Here is a 21,373-nt window from a genome sequence, read left to right as displayed (position 1 = left end):
TTTAAATTTTGAGGTTTTTGTTCCTCAGTCATTATAGAGGAAACAGCACTTTCATCAGTTTCTTAACAGTGTTAGAGGATTATACAAAATGTAAAATATGTTTTTTTTTACACATATCCCTCGAACTGATCACACAGAGATCTATGCTGTGAATGGCATTAAGATTGTTTTAAAGCTGTTTAAAATATGGTCAGCAGTCCATGGATTTTTCTTGATTTCTTATTTGTTCTCCATCAGTTCACTTTAACTTTCTGCCCCAATGTACAATTTAAGTCTGTGCTCTCATCTTTAGCATGCACCTTTGTTAAAATCCATGTTGTTACATGGTGCAGCAGTGGTACCGTTGCATGAATCCAGCATGACAACTCCTTCTAGAAGTTTAATGATGACGATGGGGCGTGCATCATCATCCAAACCGCATAGAAATGAAGGACGATCCAGTGAATTGTCTTTTTAACTGTCAAATTTAATCAGGTTTGAAATCTTCCTCATAATTTTAAATATGTTATTGAGCCGTAATTAAGATTAGGTCCGGTAGTGTCCTTTAGTTGGTCACGCTTGCAGATGATAAATATGCACATGTATGTGACGCAGTGGGTTTGAGGTTTGATAAAAGTGGAACGGAAACTAGACAAGTCATTTGTCACGGGAATGAAAAAACAGCTGCAGCCTGCATGCCCATTGTATTTCTTTCATTCACCCAAGAAAATAAGATGGGTGCCTCCAAATGGCTTATCTTTTTTGCATGCATTTATTTGAAAGGTAAGGTATGTTTTGTGTAATGTATAAACTGTTATAAATTATGAGATGCTAATTTTGTCAGTCCTGTTTCCCAAAATTTCTTTTCATGTGACTTTACTGTAGTAGAATGTCATTTATAAGTTGCATGAAATTACTGCTTTGTTTCAATATTTTAATCTTTCTACTTACAGAGTTTGAAAGCGAAGCCTCATCCTGGACATCCACATCTCCAACCTCAGTTAAAGGGCTCCTCGGCTCATGTGTGGTGATCCCCTGCTCTTTTAACTATCCCGTTGAAGGAAATAAATATGAATTCACTGGGATTTGGAACAATCCAAATGGCGTAATTTTTCGCTCAGGCTCTAGACAGACGTCACAGCAGTATCAGAATCGCTTTGAGCTTGTTGGAGAGCTGAAATCAAAGAACTGCTCTCTGAAGATCGACCCCCTTCAGAAGAGCGACGTGGGGCCCTTTGATTTTAGAATTGAAATTAAGGACTACAATAGCTATTCCTACAAAAATAGTATCACCATTTCAGTTATAAGTAAGTAGCTCATTATTTTCTTCTTTCCGTTTTCAGTGTTGCTGTCATGTTTGACATTTATGATCATTTTCAGTATCTAGTTAGTTCAAATGTAACATTTTACATTTGACCTTTGCACTTGTCTTAAGGGTTTAGCCAATTTTAGATACATTTTACAGTATCTAAAAGCTTGCAAATTGATATTTTTTTTGTGCATTACTTTACTTTTGTTTTTTCTTGGAGAAAAATGTTCAAGAAACAAAACATTAAGAAATTGCTTGTGAACTAAAGCAAATAAATCTTAAAAAATATAAATTAATTTAAACAGTTAGAAATGAAAAAAAGTCCATGATGTTTGTTTATGAAGCATATCAGTTTACATTAGTTACTGATGTTTCACGGTAGATAATTTAATTTGACATAAAAATATATTATGTCTTTAGACCGCTCAGCCGATTAGTTTCACCTTTTGAAAACTCAACAAGCCAAAGGATTTTAATGACATGAAGCATATTATAATTTACCAAATGAGCAAAATGCCCCAAAATTAAAACGGGAACTGATGCAATATGTGCAACAAATTTGAACTGATGCTTTATTCTACGGTGACCTCTTGAACTAAATTTGAAATCATTCTCTTTCCATGTCCATTTGAAGTGAGGCTTAGTTTTGTTGTTTGCTACATTTGGGAAAGTTTATCAGAGACAAAATGTATTTAGTTTTACATTAAATTAAGTAAAATCTTAATAGGTGTTATCTCATCTGGAGCACTAGCCTGGGCATTGAGTTCCTACGATATTTCACCTTATTCATATCTTGATCCACAGCAGTCTGAGTTTTCTCCCATTGGCCTGGATTCCTCTGGTAGATTTTCTACCAGATCGAGCAGCGAACAGAAGGAGAAGTTGTGAGCGATGGCATTGATTTTTTGCACTGTTTTAGAATTGTAGTCTGTCTGTAATTTTAGCAATGGCAGCAGAGGAAGTGAACAAAGCCACTCAGTCTGTGTTTTTCATGTCTACAAATACTAAGTTAACATTAACAGCTGCCTCATTCAGTGGAGGATGGTTGTTTACAGTGCAGGCAATTTCCTGTAAGCTTCATAGCATTGAACTGGCACATTGCCTATGTCATTAACAATTGGGTAAAAGTTAAAACTTCAACAGAGTCCATACCTTCAGTAAGCAATTGTTTCTCAATAGCCAAGAGCCCTGACCCTCTGAAAGAAGCAAAGTGTAGAACAAGGCTCTGGTTTTTACCAGGCTATATTAACACAGGATGAAACATTTTAATTTTCTCTTTTTGATTACTGAACATAGATCATTTTAATACTCTATTGTGATGTCTCTGGTTAACACAGGTGAGCCAAATCCTCTCCAACTCTCGGTGGAAGAGGACATTAAGGAGGGACAAAATGTGTCTGCAGTCTGCTCTGTGTCTCACTCCTGCCCCGCCTCTCCTCCTAATTTCAAGTGGAGTCACCTCGGAGAGGAGATTCATCAGTCCCAACAGCTTGGCGATGCAGAGTGGAACACAAGATCTATTCTGAGCTTTCGGCCGACTCATATTGACCACAACAAGCCTTTACAGTGCACTGTAACCTACAAGGGGGGGAAAAGTCAGGAGAAATCCAAGATCCTTCACGTAAAATGTAAGTGTTGATTAGAATGATATTTTCCTGATTACATTTTGGATTTAAAAACCAAATTACCATGTTCTTCAAGTCACATAAAAAATGTTTTTGAATGAAAAAACCTTCTAAAAAAGAAGTGAAACTGTAGAGAACACAATATGTGCATAAGTAACACAACCCACATTGAGGTGACAAAAGCTCAAGAGGTGGTGTGGCAAAGTTGCATTTGACTGCATGGTGGTTTTAAGAATTCACTGTTTTTCAAATTATTTACCAATAAATGTATGCCATGTCAATGTTGCCTTTTTACCAACTGGTAAAAGGCCAATTGGCTAGTTTGTCAATAAACTAGTCAATTGGCTAGTTGGATGCCAGTTCATCCAACAAATTTATGTCAGCAAGGTTAAAACAAATAAATTAATGTTCTAGTTCACCACCTAAACATTGTGAGCTAAGAAAGCCAGCATGAACCAACTTTCAGTGATTCATTGTAATTTTATAATAAAGACAAATAAAACAGAGTTGTACGTAGATCATGATGCTATAATTAATTGTCATAATATCATGGCATGTTTCTAAAATGCTGTTTGTCTTTAAGTTGAACTGCCAAATGAGGACTACAATTTCTGTAGATTTACTTTTTTATGACACTGTTGCACCAGACGCCGTCACAAACGATATTGTTGATATGGCATGAATATATAGCTGTTTTTATATATTCATGCAGATGCACCACTGAATGTGAACGTTGAGTACAAGGTCGACGTAAAGGAGGGAGAAACTGTGGATCTCACTTGCTCCAGTGAGGCTCACCCTCCTGTCAGTCGCTATGAGTGGCACAATGAAACTGGAGCAAAGATCTCTCAGGGAAACCTCTACATAGTGTCAAATGTTTCTAGAACAATAGGAGCAATGTATTGTGCTGCTATCAACGACGAGGGAAAAAATGTTTCACGGCCTGTCCAGCTCAATGTTTCATGTGAGTACAAAATAACAGACATAATGACAATATTTAATATTGGAACTAAAACATTGAATGAATATGAATTAATAGCTGATTCCCAATGCATTCTGGGATTTTTTTGCCTTTACAGATGCTCCTGAGATAAAGACTGAGTCGTCATGCTCAGTAGAGGGCAACTGGGTGAAGTGTGAGTGTATTGTGGACTCCAATCCTGCCAGCACCGTCACATTTAAGAATTCTGACAAAATTCTGCCTGGAACTACAAGAGATAAAAATGGCTTCTATACCATAAGGATTCTTTGGAAAGACATTGAGCCTTCCAAGTTTGTGCAGTGTTTGGCATCTAACACCAAAGGGAAGGCCAGCCATACACTCTCTGTACCTCATGACGGTATGAAGTGATATCACATTTCAAGAATCACCACCAAACATGGCGAATTAAATAAACACACATTGTTTGATTTCTGTCTTTACAGAGATGATGCTTTACATTTTCATTGCCAGTGGAGCAGCAGGGTTCTTGCTGTTGGTTATACTTGTAGTGGGACTTTATAAGAAATGGTGAGTAAAATATAAATGTTGTTTGCTAATGTTAAGAAATCTGGAAACAATCAGTGTTACATGAGAAACAATAATTTATTTGTATTATACAACATATACATTAAAATACAGTATTTTAATGTAAATATGTCAAATATTTAGATAATTGTGAAAAGAGTCCTCCAAGGCACAGTTTTTGGCCTTATTGGTTTTTTGCAAATTCCAAATAGGACTTGACAGAATGTGTATATGGCTCAAGTGCATTTTTATGTAGATAAAACAATACATCTATGTATGACCTCAATGTATGATCCTTAGCATGAAGAAAGCAAATCATGCTGTTTTCTAGAACTAAACCTAAATCTTGGATGAAATTGGTATTTCTGCTCTGTGGAAGCATTATTGATAAAGTATCATCCTCCAAATATCTGGGTATTGATTGATTAAGTAGAAATGTTGAAGGGCTTTAATTTGGCTACTATTTTTGAAAAGGACCTGTACTAGATTATCATTTAGGAAAAACCTGTAGAGCGTAAATGGATTTAGACAGCATCTTGGTGGCATTATTTATATGCACATTGCTTCTTTCTCGTGTTAATCTAGATTTTATTTATTATTCTTTACATTTTATGACACATTTATTTCACACAATGAGTCACTGTGCAGTTTATAATCTTTTTTTCTGACACAAGTTAACCTTAAAGCAGTCTTTCTCAAACTGTGGTCCCCAGACTGCTGGTGGGCCACAGGTGCCCCCTAGTGGTCAGCGAGGTATTGCATGTAAACGACCGTTTATTTGTCGTGACGTCAGCTCAAAGTGCGGCGCTACAGATTGTGTTAAAAATAATGATGGAAAACTGGCTTAAAACCGAGATGTTCTAAAGATGTCGTTCATTACTTTTCTCATTAGGATGAACAAAGAAAACAACAATACATGAGTTAAGAAACTAATTATTTCATTTCAGGTTGCATCATATATTAAGATGTGTTATCACAGGGGCAATTTCAGGTTAGGTGGTATATGATTGCCTATCCACCCTCCTCCCCCTCTGATCTGAACTCTAGTGGAGTTCTGTTGTTGGACTTTCGGTCCCAAGTGGAGGAGTTTAAGTATCTCGGGATCTTGTTCACGAATGAGGGAAGGAGGGAGCAGGAGACCGACACTGCAGCGTCTGCAGTGAAGCTGGCGTTGTACCGGTCCGTCGTGGTGAAGAGAGAGCTGAGTCAAAAAACGAAGCTCTCAATTTGGGTCATGACAGAAAGAACGAGGTCGCAGATACATGCGGCCAAAATGGGTTTTCTCCCCAGGGTGTTTGGGCTCTTCCTTAGCGATAGGGTGAGAAGCTCGGTCATCCGGGAGGGACTCAGAGTAGAGCCTCTGCTCCTTCATGTCGAGAGGAGCCTGTTGAAGTGGCTCTGGCATCTGGTCAGGATGCCTCCTGGACGCCTCTCTGGTGAGATGTTCTGGGCTCGTCCCACCGGGAGGAGGCCTACAGGAAGACCCAGGGCACGCTGGAGGGATTATGTCTCTCGGCTGTTTCTCCCAAGGCCTGGGAACGCCTTGGGATTCCCCCGGAACAGCTGTAACAAGTGGCTGGGGGGAGGGAAGTCTGGGCCTCCCTTCTTAGGCTGCTACAGCAAACGACCCGACCCCGGATAAGCGGAAGAAGCTGGCTGGATGGATGGATGGATGGATGATCCGTGACTGTTTGTTAAATGGGTTAAGAGTTCCTCAGCTTGTTTGAGAAAGGATTATATGTACAAAGCCATGCATAGTAGACTCCCTTCTGAGAAAATTACATTTACCTTACCAGCAGGGGGAAACCTAGAGACACTTCGGAGTTAAACATGAGTGCCATGATGACAGAAAGGCCTCAGCAACCACCAGAGAAGGCCTCAAACAGGTCCTTACCACTCACCAAAGACTGAATTAAACAAACTTTTCATTTTAACTATAATTATTTTCAAAATATATGATTTGTATTCCCAGGAACAAGATTTGTGATGATCCACATTCTTCAAATATTTATATGAATGAAGATATGTATGGAAATGTTGGGGTATGTATTTTTCTCTAATTAATTTACAAATTCATGAGTGAATACAATAATTTTATGTTGAATGTGTTTTTCAGACTGACTGGGATGATCAAATATATGCCAATGTCTAATAAATAAAGGAAAAGCTGCAGTTTGTCGACCTGTTTGAGGAAAAATGTCAATATTCAGGTCTGTAATTAATGGTCTAATTATATTTTAAGTTTGTTCTGTGTAAATATTTAGAACGTATTTCCTTTAAATAAAGGAAATTAATTCTGTATATATTTGGGTTACATTTAACTCTCAAACATTAAAGTGCCTCATAAGGCCCTTCTGCTTGCAGCTATAACTTTTCCAAATAAGTCTTGTAAATTCATGTATTGATAATGACTATTAAGCTGTTGTAAAAGTGTACCTCAGTGTATTTTTAATTATTGTTTATGTAGCAGTACTTATCTGGTTTCAACATATTGTGCAAGTGTTGTTGTCTTTAGAATTTCCTCTTTTGCTTAGAAGATTGTGATATCTGATTAACGTGTTTAAAAGTGAAACTATTCTGACAAAAGAAATAAATTTTGAAAAGATCAAATGATGATCCTGTAGTTGTTGGCCTGCAAGTTTCGTAAGTGCAGATGTGAAAATAAGTTAAAGAGTATCACTGTTCAATAATAAATGAAGAAAGTGTGGTTGTTGATGGGCATGTACTCTTGGTCAAGTGTGGAAAAACCCACGGGTGTGCCTGTAAGCGTGTTCAGAATTAACTCTCAGAAAGGGAAGTTGATAAGAACCTCTGTGAAATTTTTCAAACGTGAACATCTGTTACTCAAAAAGGAAACTGAAATGTTTCAACCTCGTTTTTGCTTTTTTCATCGCTGATTATATCAGCTGACTCAAACAGCATATCTTATTTTTAAATTATTTAATTGACAATGGAAAATGTTTGACTCATATAACAAGAAGTAATGTGAAGCAGAGAACAGCCACGTGGGAGAAATATTTTCCAGGGGAGATTGTTGTCAAATCAAGATGAGACCTCTTCTTCCTCATCATTTTGCAGAGGCTCAGGCGTCTTTCTTCAGTTCTTCTCTTACAAGCAGCATATAACTTATTGCTGGAGGAACTTTTAATATAGAGGCCACTCTATGCCAGTGTTAACCAAACAACTCCAGTGCTGTAAATTGATTTTTTCCCCCCGGTGTTATCCTACAGCAATAAACAATTGGGATTGAAGTAAAGGATCAATAAAGTTTTTTTGCCTGGTATTTTTCTAAATTAGTGTAACTATGCCTATACTGCAGCATGATGATACTAGACTGCTTAAAATGAAACATAAAGTGTGAGACTTGGTTTAACCTGAATTGTTATTTCTGTAAATCTTTTTTCATCTGTTGCTGCTGCCGGAGCACTGGAGCATGCTTTGTTACTTTAGTGCAACAGTAACAAAGCATGCAAAGATGAAGATCACCATTTAAAAGTTAGAAATGCACAACTATGTGAGATGTTATGTGATTCAAAAGCATGTAAAACAAAAAAATAATGGCAAAATAATTTTTATTTTACTCCCCTCTTTTCTTCTTGTCAGTGAAGTTGACAAACAACGTGCTTAAATGTAGTGCATCAGGTCATTATCTCAATCTTTGAAAGAGGAAAGACTATCATATTGTTAACAGAGAAAATTCATGTTTCCATATATATTTAATCCACATCTCCTGTCGCTATTTGTGCAGTTCCTCTGTTGATGAAGGTTCTTTGTGGCCTATTTGAAATGCTAAATAAAATATCTCATATTCTCTATTCACCACAAATGGGAGGCTGCAGCCACAACAGTCTCCTACTTCACACACTGCAGATAATTGAGACAAACGTTAAGACATAAAAAAACACACCAATGTTATAATCTTAGCATTTAATGAAAGATTTAATTCAAAACAACATTAAAACTTGTAGACTTTGGAGTATGATGCAAATTTAATAGTCAGTGTATGATCTTACAGTTGATGAAGAGAAAAAGAAAGAAAAACAGCAAAGCACAATTAATCCATAATCCTATTATAAAATCATTAAAGGTTAAAACAAAATGAATCCTATCTTTTGTGCCTCTAACATATTTTCAAAAGATTTAGGTAAAGTTAAATTCAAAAGGTGATATGAATCAAAGCAACAATAAGAATTTCTTGACTCACTAAATGATTATTTTTTGTAGTTTTACTATTTCAGGCCTTTTTCTGCAAAATCATTTGCCATCATGGCAGATAGCTCTAAAAATATTGCTCTAATCTAGTACTCCATATTTAGACTCACTTGGTACTCTTCTTGATGAGAAGCACAGAGCCCACTGTAGTCTTCCTGAAAGGGAATGTCACCGTACATTTTAAAGGCTTGTTGAAGTCGGCTTCTTGAGGGGTAAAGGTGAGGGTCGACGTTGTTGACCACAACCATTTATTTTCCTTTTTTGACTTTGTTTTCCTTATTCCAGAGTGGCTCCAGGAGAATTTGGGAGGAGATGATGGACAGACATGAGTAACTTTGCAGGTGGCAGTCACTTCATCTTGGACTGCAACAGACATGGTGGGAGGATCAGGAACTCCTGTACAATCAACAATTTTCACAAAATCAATTGTTAAATAGTTTTTCAAACATGTTTTACTTTCTTAAAGGAAATGGTTTAGAATTAGTGAAAAAGGCTCTTATATACTCACGGAAGACATTGAGGGTCACCGTATTTTTTGAGAAAGTGAAGCTTTTATGTTGTGGAATTTCAATTCTGAAGTAAAACGGACCAGTGTCAGTTTCTCTGACGCCATACAGCTGCCAGGTGCAGTTGCCGCTTTGAAGGGTTCCTGTAATTCTGGATCGCATGTGGAACTCATCCGTTAGTCTCAAATTGAGGAAATTTGATGCAACAATCGTGCCCCTTCTCTTCCAGAATCCCCGCCATCTGTTCAATATTTTTTTTGTCTCGGGATACAAGTAAACACAGGGAATGACCACACATGAGCCTTGAAGAACAGGGATTCTGGATGGCACATCTATGAGCCAGTCCTTGCGCAAGATTTGAGATTCAGCCATCGCTGCAATAAAGCACAAAAGCAAGAATACGTTTGTAGCAAGTAGACAGTGATAGAATGATGATATTCCATGAATTGTCATTTTAAGGCTAAGCTTACCACAAACCATCAGAATTGAGAGCCACAATTTCAGATCCATCATTAGCTGACTAATGTCCTCTGTCCTACTGTGTGGTGTGAGTGAGTCTTGTGCTTATAAAGCAAAAGTTTAGACCTTGAAGTCAGAAATTGTTACAGATTGCAATCAAACTTTCCCAACGACACAAGCTGATTATTTTGTTGCTTTTTGGGTACATTTTCGATGAACAAATTTTAGATGGAGAAAAAAATTAAATGTAGCACATGTACTAAAAATCTGCAACAATGTGGTGTTTGAATAAAATGTTTATGGTGTAAATGATAAGTCCTTAACTAGAACATTCCTGAAGAAATTTAACCGGGGCCTGCCAAAGTGTGCCCGTCAGTTTGGGCCCGGCGTTCTGATGCTAGAAATTAGCATCAATGCTAAAGAAAGCTGTAACGTAGTCAATAGCATGAGGAGATTGACAAGATTGTTGACTAACATGCACTTGCACCATTCAGTATGATAAAGTAAGTGTATCGGCTAAAATTAGCAAAAATGCTAATGTTAGCGTGATTGCTGTCAGTAGCATGTGGGACATCACTAGGATGTTTTCTATAATGGACTTACTGCATTCAGTATACTAAACATGGCTAAAAAGTGAAATAAATAGCTAATAGCTTATTTAAGCTAAAATGCTAATGAACTGCCTTGCTGTGCAAGGCAGTTCCCTAACCTGAGAGAAACAGATAATGCAGAATAATATTATTGCACCGCCTGTGGCGGTGCACTAACCTCAGGGGCATATTGAGGCTTTTATTTTGAAATTTTTGTTAAGCTTAATTTTAAATTGCCACACTAAACCCATGTGTAACAGTGCTTTGGATAAAAAAAAGTCACATAAAGCCAAAAAGAGCAAATACCTGATTTAAAAATATTCAAGGCTTTTATTTTGAAATTTTCAGTAAGCTTAATTTTAAATTGCCACACTAAACCCATGTGTAACAGTGCTTTGGATAAAAAAAAGTCACATAAAGCCAAAAAGAGCAATTACCTGATTTAAAAATATTCAAGGCTTTTATTTTGAAATTTTCAGTAAGCTTAATTTTAAATTGCCACACTAATCCCATGTGTAACAATGGTTGGGTGAAATCAATTATATAATGCCCAAAAGAGCATATACCTGACGTAAAAATTGTGAAGGCTTTTATTTTGAAATTTTCATTAAGCTTAATTTTTATTGCCACAATAAACCCATGTCTAATAGTCATTGGGTAAATCAGTTATATATTGCTCAAAAGAGCAATCACCTGATGTAAAAATATTCAAGGCTTTTATTTTGGAATTTTCAGTATGCTTCATTTCAGAGGGCCAAACTATTCCAATGTGTAACAGTGCTTTGGATAAAAAAGTCACATAAAGCCAAAAAGCGCAATTACATGATGTAAAATTTCTCAAGGCTTTTATTTTGAAATTTTTGTTAAGCTTCATTTCAAAGGGCCAAACTAATCCCATGTGTAATAGTGACTGAGTTAAATCGGTTATAAAAAGCCCAAAACACAAGTAGTTCTAAAGGCCAGTTCAGTCCTCCTCTGTTTCAAATGAGTCTTCCACCGTAGATAGAACTACAGTGATGCGTATTTGTAGTCCTAAGCAGCAGCCAATAGCCTCCTGAGTTGCTATGGTAAATAATTGTCTCAGCTAAGTGTGAGCTGTGAGTCAGACATGCTGGGGGAAACAATTCTCTCTTTGAGCCAGCCAGTTTGACTGAAAAAAGGCATTGGGAACAAGTCCTTCAAAAGAATATTAAAGAGACGCTTGTTGGGTGTAGAGCAGGGGTGTCCAAACTTTTTGCAAAGAGGGCCAGATTTGATGAAGTCAAGATGCCTGGGGGCCAATAGTTTGTTTGGACATTTTTTAACTACAAAAGTGTCATGCAAATAGACACTGTTATAAAACAATTTTCATTGTCACAATTATCTTTATTTTTCAAATGACAAAATAACCAAATATAAGCCACTCAGGCAACTCTAAAAACAGAAATTCTGCTTTTCTTTCATATCTGGAGAGTCAGATAATATTAAACAAACTGTATGAAATACCTTAAATTTACATGAGTTTAAAAATATCTTTGCCTCAAGAACATTTTAAACAGGAGTTATAAGTAATGCAAAGTTGTCTGTTATTAAATCTTAAAACAAGTGAATTTTGCTTGTCATTTACTATATCTACAGGTTCATAACCAAATCTTACTCAAGAGTTTAATAAAAATAAATGCCATAAATCCAGGTGCATAAATGTTCTTTTGGCTCTTCACTGCTGATAGTGACAGACGTTACCGTTCAAAACACTCAGTTTCATGTCCTCAACTCTCAGTGCCACACTGTTACTGCCAGGCAAACATTCTCAAATTCTTGCTTCTTCTCAGGGCAAAATGTTCTCCACCATTTTCATAACACAGTCTTTGATAAATGTACCTCCAGTAAAAGGTTTGCCATGTTTAGCTATTAACATTAACTTCGTAGCTGCTTTGGTGGTATTTTCTTTTGACTCACAGGCCCGCGTGAAGAATCGCTGTTGTGATGCCAGTGCAGCTTGGAGCTGCTTCAGTTTTTCAGCACGGTCACTTCCTGTTAGCTTGTTGTATGTGTTAGCATGTTTAGTCTGGTAGTGTCTCTTTACGTTGAAATCCTTAAACAAGGCAACCGTCTCATTACAAATTAGACAAGCACAATAGCCTTGATTTTCAGAAAAGAAGTATTGTAATTCCCATCTCTCTTGAAAGCGGCAGCCCTCATTGTCAACTTGTTTTCTTTGCAGTGGCAGAAATGAGTGGAGAGCGGTTCGCTGCACGGAGGCAGAGACTGATAGTATTAAAGTGGTGCTGCCACCATTTGGTGAAAGGAGGAATTACAGTTTCAAGTTTTATGATTTATTTATTCTGTTTGACAGTGCAGGCGGGCCATAAATAATACATTATAAGACCGAAGCTGCGGGCCGTATGAAATCTGACCGCGGGCCGTGATTGGCCCCCGGGCCGGACTTTGGACATGCCTGGTGTAGAGTAATAGGTTCCTGCCATTGCTTTGCATGGCAGGCCCCAATGATGACTTCCTGAAAGTCAGCGCAGTGTACCCAGCATCAGGTGTGGAGCAATTAAATATAATAATGCTTGATATCAGATCAAATCTTTGGAATATTAATATTTTTCATTAGTCCCATAACATTACCCATGCGGAAAAATGTGATAAGAAAATATTGCTGACATTAGGGCAGTTCTCAATGCAATAATAAATAAATAACTTCTTAATTTTACTGCTTTTCCTTTAAACATATTTGCTAATGCTAATGCTTTTCCTTGTATTCTTTGCTAGTGTAAAGAAATCTGCAAACAAGCAATGTTACATGAGAACCAGTTTTCTTTTTGTATTATCCATCCATCCATCCATCCATCCATCCATCCATCCATCTTCTTATACTCTTTAAGAAAAAGCCAAGAAAATGAGAAAAAAAGAAGGTTATGAAGATAGAGTATTGGCAAATAAATGAATGAATGATTAAATAAATAAATAGATAGATAAATAAATGAATAAGTAGATAAATAAAATAAGAAAAAAAATTATCTATAAGGCTGGAAAAAAAATAGGTATAGTCGAAGAAGAAAGTTGAAGAGAGAAAAAGAAGAACAGTCATGAATGTGAAAAATAAAAGAGTAAATACCAAAATGAAGTGGGACATGGTTAAAAGCAACTAAAACAATAGCAAAAAGGAAAGGATAAGAACAAACAGTTAATGTTTCACAGAAAGAAAGATAATGAAACCACAGTGGTTAGAAGGAGACAACAGACCAGTAGCTCGTGATTCGCAGGAACTAATAAAACAGGTAGTATTTTTAGCAAACAGAACTTTCCAGTGATTAAGAAGAAGAGCAAATTATATAGAAATAGGGAGGGACAAAACAAAGGGATGATTAACCGTTTGAAGAATAAAGAATCTAAATAAAAGTTATTTTAAAGGATGATAGTGGGGAGGGAAGAAAATAATAAATATTCTGTCTGAAACCCATTTTTAACTGAAGGTTGCATTTTTCTCTGTATGTGTATTAATCTGAAAAGCTCCTTGGTAATGTTGGTGGTGACACTCTGTCTGTGGGAGAAGGACAGTATACAGTATATATAGAGAGGTGATTCCTTTGTCTAGTCAGATCTCTTCAGAGTTCTCCATCTGCGCAGATGTGAAATAAAGCTGTGTTTTGTTCTTTCTCTCTAACAAGGTTTGGACTATGTTAATTTTTCTCGCTCCACACTGGCATGATCAAATATATGCCAATGTCTAATAAATAAAGAAAAAGCTGCAGTCTGTCTACCTGTTTGAGGAAAAATATTAATATTCTGGTGTGTAATTAATGGTCTATCCATCCATCCATCCATTATCTGTTCACCCTTGTCCCTAATGGGGTCGGGAGGGTTGCTGGTGCCTATCTCCAGCTACGTTCCAGGCGGGAGGCGGGGCACACCCTGGACAGGTCGCCAGTCTGTCGCAGGGCAACACAGAGACACACAGGACAAACAACCATTCACACACAACACACACCCCTAGGGAGAATTTAGATAGACCAATTAACCTAACAGTCATGTTTTTGGACTGTGGGAGGAAGCCGGAGTACCCGGAGAGAACCCACGCATGCACAGGGAGAACATGCAAACTCCATGCAGAAAGACCCCGGCCGGGAATCGAACCCAGGACCTTCTTGCTGCAAGGCAACAGTGCTACCAACTGCGCCACTGTGCAGCCTATTAATGGTCTAATTATATGTTAAGTTTATTCTATGTAACTATTTTGATGCGTGCTGCAGATGTTCTGTGCAGATCCCCCTTGCAAATGCAATCTACATCTCAATAGTGTTAACAAGGTTAAATAAAGGAAATTAATTCTGTATATATTTGAGTTACATTTAACTCTCAAACATTAAAGTGCCTCATAAGGCCCTTTTGCTTGCAGCTATAACTTTTCCAAATAAGTCTTATAAATTCATGTATTGATAATGGCTATTAAGCTGTTGTAAAAGTGTACCTAAGTGTATTTTTAATTATTGTTTATGTAGCAGTACTTATCTGGTTTCAACATATTGTGCAAGTGTTGTTGTCTTTAGAATTTCCTCTTTTGCTTAGAAGATTGTGATATCTGATTAACGTGTTTAAAAGTGAAACTATTCTGACAAAAGAAATAAATTTTGAAAAGATCAAATGATGATCCTGTAGTTGTTGGCCTCAAGCTTCATAAGTGCAGATGTGAAAATAAGTTAAAGAGTATCACTGTTCAATAATAAAAGAAGAAAGTGTGGTTGTTGATGGGCATGTACTCTTGGTCAAGTGTGAAAACCCACGGGTGTAAGTGGGTTTCCGAGAGTTAATTCTGAGAATTAACTCTCAGAAAGGGAAGTTGATAAGAACCTCTGTGAAATTTTTCAAACGTGAACATCTGTTACTCAAAAAGGAAACTGAAATGTTTCAACCTCGTTTTTGCTTTTTTCATCGCTGATTATATCAGCTGACTCAAACAGCATATCTTATTTTTAAATTATTTAATTGACAATGGAAAATGTTTGACTCATATAACAAGAAGTAATGTGAAGCAGAGAACAGCCACGTGGGAGAAATATTTTCCAGGGGAGATTGTTGTCAAATCAAGATGAGACCTCTTCTTCCTCATCATTTTGCAGAGGCTCAGGCGTCTTTCTTCAGTTCTTCTCTTACAAGCAGCATATAACTTATTGCTGGAGGAACTTTTAAGATAGAGGCCACTCTATGCCAGTGTTAACCAAACAACTCCAGTGCTGTAAATTGATTTTTTCCCCCCGGTGTTATCCTACAGCAATAAACAATTGGGATTGAAGTAAAGGATCAATAAAGTTTTTTTGCCTGGTATTTTTCTAAATTAGTGTAACTATGCCTATACTGCAGCATGATGATACTAGACTGCTTAAAATGAAACATAAAGTGTGAGACTTGGTTTAACCTGAATTGTTATTTCTGTAAATCTTTTTTCATCTGTTGCTGCTGCCGGAGCACTGGAGCATGCTTTGTTACTTTAGTGCAACAGTAACAAAGCATGCAAAGATGAAGATCACCATTTAAAAGTTAGAAATGCACAACTATGTGAGATGTTATGTGATTCAAAAGCATGTAAAACAAAAAAATAATGGCAAAATAATTTTTATTTTACTCCCCTCTTTTCTTCTTGTCAGTGAAGTTGACAAACAACGTGCTTAAATGTAGTGCATCAGGTCATTATCTCAATCTTTGAAAGAGGAAAGACTATCATATTGTTAACAAAGAAAAGTTCATGTTTCCAAATATATTTAATCCACATTTCCTTTGTAAAGGACTCTGCCACTTGTAAAAATATTTAGCTGGCAGTAAAATTTACCCATTGAATCATATAATGTAGATTTAAAGTGCATAACACTGTTACTTCTGTCGTTATTTGTGCAGTTCCTCTGTTGATGAAGGTTCTTTGTGGCCTATTTGAAGTGCTAAATAAAATATCCTATGTTCTCTATTCACCACAAATGGGAGGCTGCAGCCACAACAGTCTCCTACTTCACACACTCCAGATAATTGAGCCAAAAATTAAGAGATAAAAACCACACCAATATTATAATCTTAGCACTTTGATGAAAGATTTAATACAAAAGAATAGGACAACTTGAGGACATTGGAGTATGATGTATATTTAATAGTCAGTGTATGATCTTACAGATGAGGAAGAGTAAAAGAAAGAAAAACAGCAAAGCAAAATTAATCCATAATCCTATTATAAAATCATTAAAGGTTAAAACAAAATGAATCCTAACTTTTTTGCCTAACATATTTTCAAAAGATTTCGGTAAAGTTAAACTCAAAAGGTGATATGAATCAAAGCATGCAACAGTAAGAATACAATTTTTTTTTGTAGTTTTACTATTTCAGGCCTTTTTCTGCAAAATCACTTTGCCATCATGGCAGATAGCACTAAAAATATTGCTCTAATCTAGTACTCCATATTTAGACTCACTTGGTACTCTTCTTGATGAGAAGCACAGAGCCCTTTGTAGTCTTCTTGCCAGGGAATGTCACAGTACAGTTTAAAGGCATGTTGAAGTCGGCTTCTTGAGGGGTAAAGGTGAGGGTCGACGTTGTTGACCACAACCATTTATTTTCCTTTTTTGACTTTGTTTTCCTTATTCCAGAGTGGCTCCAGGAGAATTTGGGAGGAGATGATGGACAGACATGAGTAACTTTGCAGGTGGCAGTCACTTCATCTTGGACTGCAACAGACATGGTGGGAGGCTTAGGAACTCCTGTACAATCAACAATTTTCACAAAATTACTTGTTAAATAGTTTTTCAAACATGTTTTACTTTCTTAAAGGAAATGGTTTAGAATTAGTGAAAAAGGCTCTTATATACTCACGGAAGACATTGAGGGTCACCGTATTTTTTGAGAAAGTGAAGCTTTTATGTTGTGGAATTTCAATTCTGAAGTAAAACGGACCAGTGTCAGTTTCTCTGACGCCATACAGCTGCCAGGTGCAGTTGCCGCTTTGAAGGGTTCCTGTAATTCTGGATCGCATGTGGAACTCATTCGCTAGTCTCAAATTGAGGAAATTTGATGCTACAATCGTGTCCCCTCTCTTCCAGAATCCCCGCCATCTGTTCAATATTTTTTTTGTCTTGGGATAAAAGTAAACGCAGGGAATGACCACACATGAGCTTTGAAGAACAGGGATTCTGGATGGCACATCTATGAGCCAGTCCTTGCGCAAGATTTGAGATTCAGCCATCGCTGCAATAAAGCACAAAAGCAAGAATACGTTTGTAGCAAGTAGACAGTGATAGAATGATGATATTCCATGAATTGTCATTTTAAGGCTAAGCTTACCACAAACCATCAGAATTGAGAGCCACAATTTCAGATCCATCATTAGCTGACTAGAAGTCTAAAAAAACAACATAAAATTAAGATAAACATATAAAAGTCTGTAGTGTCGATGAATCCTCCTTAATCTTCAAAGTAATGATCCACTCACCTTGAAGTTTCTTTAACATATGGCTGAAATTAAATCTAGTAAGATTTGAAAGTTTGAAGCCAAAGATTATGTCTCTGTCCTATTGTGTGGTGAGAGTGAGTCTTGTGCTTATAAAGCAAAGGTTTAGACCTTGAAGCCAGAAATTGTTAGTTTGCAATCAAACTTTCCCAACGTCATAAGCTGATTATTATGTTGCTTTTTGTTTGCTTTTGCCAGGAAAATATTTTAGATGGAGAAAAAAATAAATGTAGCACATGTACTAAATAAAGTCTGCAACAATGTGGTGTTTGAATAAAATGCTTATGGTGTAAATGATAAGTCCTTATTGATGACTTCCTGAAAGTCAGCGCAGTGTACCGAGCATCAGGTGTGGAGCAATTAGATATAATAATGCTTGATATCAGATCAAATCTTTGGAATATTAATATTTTTCATCAGTCCTATATGTAAAAATGCAAAAAGAAATATATATTTTTACTGTTTTTCCTCAAACATGTTAAGGCTTTAGCTCATAATAATTATGGTGACAAAATAGCTTCCATATGTGAAGAACAATATATGGTTTCTGAACTTATTTCCACTTTTGTCACATGGTTGTGAATTGACTCGTTTAACATAGTACTTTTCTAGTCATATCAGTTACTTCATACACAGGCCCTCTCAGTTATACACATGCCTTGCCCATGGGTACATCAACATATGACAGTATGTAGCTGAAATTGAACTCACAGCTTTAAATTTTGTTTGAAAATTCACTCTTCGGCCACTTTGTAATTTACACATTCCTTGTTCTTGGTTGGACCTAACAAGGTGTTTGTAACATCAATCAGAGCTTTTGGTCTAAATCCACTCTGGTTTTCTCTTGCTGTAGCCAATTTCTTTGAAGATTCAATGTGTTTTGCATTTTACAATCTTTTAAAAGAGAAGTGAAGATATAGAGAACGCAATATAAACATAAGTAACAGAAACTACATTGAGGTCAAAAAGCCGAAGGGATGGTGTGGCAAAGTTGCATTTTGCTGCATGATGGTTTTAAGAATTCAGTTTTGTAAATAATTTTACCAATAAATGTATGCCAATGTGTTGCCAGTTCATCCTAAACAAGAACTAGTTCAAATTCATTCAGCCAGGTTAAAATGAATGAATTAATTCTATTTCACCACCTAAACATTGTGAGCTAAGAAAGCCAGCATGAACCAACTTTCATTGATTCATTGTAATTTTGTTTCATGAAGCTATAATTAGGTGGTGTGGCAAAGTTGCATTTTACTGCATGGTGGTTTTAAGAATTCATTGTTTTTCAAATTATTTACCAATAAATGTATGCCATGTCAATGTTAGCTTTTTACCAACTGGTAAAAGGCCAATTGGCTAGTTTGTCAATAAACTAGTCAATTGGCTAGTTGGATGCCAGTTCATCCAACAAATTTATGTCAGCAAGGTTAAAACAAATAAATTAATGTTCTAGTTCACCACCTAAACATTGTGAGCTAAGAAAGCCAGCATGAACCAACTTTCAGTGATTCATTGTAATTTTGTTCAAATAAAGACAAATAAAACAGAGTTGTACGTAGATCATGATGCTATAATTAATTGTCATAATATCATGGCATGTTTCTAAAATGCTGTTTGTCTTTAAGTTGAACTGCCAAATGAGGACTACAATTTCTGTAGATTTACTTTTTTATGACACTGTTGCACCAGACGCCGTCACAAACGATATTGTTGATATGGCATGAATATATAGCTGTTTTTATATATTCATGCAGATGCACCACTGAATGTGAACGTTGAGTACAAGGTCGACGTAAAGGAGGGAGAAACTGTGGATCTCACTTGCTCCAGTGAGGCTCACCCTCCTGTCAGTCGCTATGAGTGGCACAATGAAACTGGAGCAAAGATCTCTCAGGGAAACCTCTACATAGTGTCAAATGTTTCTAGAACAATAGGAGCAATGTATTGTGCTGCTATCAACGACGAGGGAAAAAATGTTTCACGGCCTGTCCAGCTCAATGTTTTATGTAAGTACAAAATAATAAACATAATGATAGATAATGTGTTTTAGGAAGTGAAGGCAAACCAAAAAACAAACATGCCACAATTTATTTACTGATTTCATTTCAGACACGAGTTAGCAAAACAAGTGTGACGCCAGGTGAGACACACACACAGGAATCCAGCAACATAAAAGGACATGACTCGAACTTAAATACTGCAGGAAACAGGTGAGGGAAATAATCAATTAGGAGACACAGGTGAAAAACAAGAGCTAAATTAACAGAGGAGACAGAGCTGGAGAACCAATGACCAAGATCCATATAGACAAGAAATAAAACCTGACGTCTGACAGAAAACTAAACGTGTGAAACATTAAAAAAAACACAACACATCCCAAAATACTGACATTGTGACACATATAGTTTATCTGTTTATTCTATCTGTTTTGCCAATAGAATAATATACATTTTAATGTAAATATGTGAAATATTTAGAGAATTTTTAAAGGCAGTTTTTGGCCTTATTTTTTTCAGTTTCTAAACAGCACTTGAAAGAATGTGTATACAGCTAAAGTGTGTTTTTATAAAGATAAGACAAACATCAATGTATGACCTGAAGCTGCTCTTTAGCATGAAAACAACAAATCATGCTGTTTTCTAGAACTAAACCTAAATCCCAGATGATATTGGTATTTCCTGCTCTGTGGAAGGCCTTATTGATAAATATCATCTTCTAAAGACTTGAGTATTGATTGGTTGATTGGTTGATGGTTGTCATTTCCCCTGATGATAATTCAGGGGAAATGTTGAAGGTTTTTAATTTGGCTACTATTTTTGAAATAGGACCTGGGATCTAAGTGTCCTAGATTATCATTCAGGAAAAGCCTGTAGAGCCTAAATGGATTTAAACAACATCTTGGAATGTTCTTGTTCATGGCGGCATTATTTATATCCACATTGCTTCCTCCTCATGTTATCCTAGATTTTATTTACTACTCTTTACATTTTATGACAAATTAAATTCACACAATGAATCCCTGTGTAGTTTACTATCTTTTTTCTGACCGAAGTTAACCTTAAGGACACAATAGCACTAAGAGGATTCTGTGTACAAAGTCATGCATAGTAGACTCCCTTCTGAGAAAATTATACTTTTAAAATTATACCTTCATTTTGCCAGCAGGGGGAAACGTAGAGACACTTCAGTATTAAACCTTTGCAATGATGACACAAAGAAGTCAGGAACCCCCAGAAAGGCCTCAGAAAATCCTCATCACTCACCTAAGCAAACTTTTCATCTTATTTATAATTATTTTCAAACCATTTGATTTGTATTCCCAGGAACAAGATTTGTGATTATCTGCATTCTTCAAATATTTATATGAATGAAGATATGTATGGAAATGTTGGGGTATGTATTTTTCTCTAATTAATTTACAAATTCATGAGTAAATACAATAATTTTATGTTGTATGTTTATCAGACTGACTGGGATGATCAAATATATGCCATTGTCTAAAAATTAAAGTAAAAGCTGCAGTCTGTCGACCTGTTTGAGGAAAAATATTAATATTCTGGTGTGTAATTAATGGTTTAATTATATGTTAAGTTTGTTCTATGTAACTATTTTGATGTGTGCTGCAGATGTTCTGTGCAGATCCCCCTTGCAAATGCAATCTACATCTCAATAGTGTTAACAAGGTTAAATAAAGGAAATGAATTCTGTATATATTTAG

The 21,373-nt window shown here is 36.3% G+C and overlaps 3 protein-coding genes across 5 annotated transcripts; 1 reads left to right on the top strand and 2 right to left on the bottom strand.

Moving 5' to 3' along the window:
• The first annotated feature begins 645 nt into the window (after positions 1 to 645).
• Positions 646 to 21,347, top strand: LOC114142332 (myelin-associated glycoprotein-like). 3 transcript variants are annotated; one of them, XM_028013557.1, is made up of 9 exons: positions 646 to 762; positions 933 to 1,286; positions 2,626 to 2,916; positions 3,626 to 3,877; positions 3,993 to 4,253; positions 4,339 to 4,423; positions 6,217 to 6,306; positions 6,393 to 6,462; positions 21,121 to 21,347. In XM_028013557.1, exons 1-9 carry the CDS (start codon positions 675 to 677, stop codon positions 21,154 to 21,156), a joined length of 1,527 nt encoding a protein of 508 aa, XP_027869358.1. In that variant the 5' UTR covers positions 646 to 674; the 3' UTR covers positions 21,157 to 21,347. The 3 variants fall into 3 exon arrangements, with proteins under 3 accessions (XP_027869358.1, XP_027869357.1, XP_027869359.1); XM_028013556.1 differs by lacking the exon at positions 21,121 to 21,347 and adding an exon at positions 6,537 to 8,514; XM_028013558.1 differs by lacking the exons at positions 3,626 to 3,877; positions 21,121 to 21,347 and adding an exon at positions 6,537 to 8,514.
• LOC114142334 (myeloid cell surface antigen CD33-like) lies at positions 8,635 to 10,156 on the bottom strand. The gene is made up of 3 exons (XM_028013561.1): positions 9,609 to 10,156; positions 9,141 to 9,512; positions 8,635 to 9,028 (listed from the first exon to the last, which is right to left on the bottom strand). The coding sequence occupies exons 1-3, from the start codon at positions 9,649 to 9,651 to the stop codon at positions 8,739 to 8,741; spliced, it is 705 nt and encodes a 234-aa protein (XP_027869362.1). The 5' UTR covers positions 9,652 to 10,156; the 3' UTR covers positions 8,635 to 8,738.
• LOC114142333 (myeloid cell surface antigen CD33-like) lies at positions 16,515 to 17,782 on the bottom strand. The gene is made up of 4 exons (XM_028013560.1): positions 17,641 to 17,782; positions 17,493 to 17,550; positions 17,025 to 17,396; positions 16,515 to 16,912 (listed from the first exon to the last, which is right to left on the bottom strand). The coding sequence occupies exons 2-4, from the start codon at positions 17,533 to 17,535 to the stop codon at positions 16,623 to 16,625; spliced, it is 705 nt and encodes a 234-aa protein (XP_027869361.1). The 5' UTR covers positions 17,536 to 17,550; positions 17,641 to 17,782; the 3' UTR covers positions 16,515 to 16,622.
• Positions 21,348 to 21,373: the final 26 nt, after the last annotated feature.

Source organism: Xiphophorus couchianus, chromosome 3, assembly GCF_001444195.1.
Source record: "Xiphophorus couchianus chromosome 3, X_couchianus-1.0, whole genome shotgun sequence".
Classification (NCBI taxonomy): Eukaryota; Metazoa; Chordata; class Actinopteri; order Cyprinodontiformes; family Poeciliidae; genus Xiphophorus; species Xiphophorus couchianus.
Note: the sequence above shows the minus strand (reverse complement) of the source record. Positions and strands in the feature narration are given on the sequence as shown.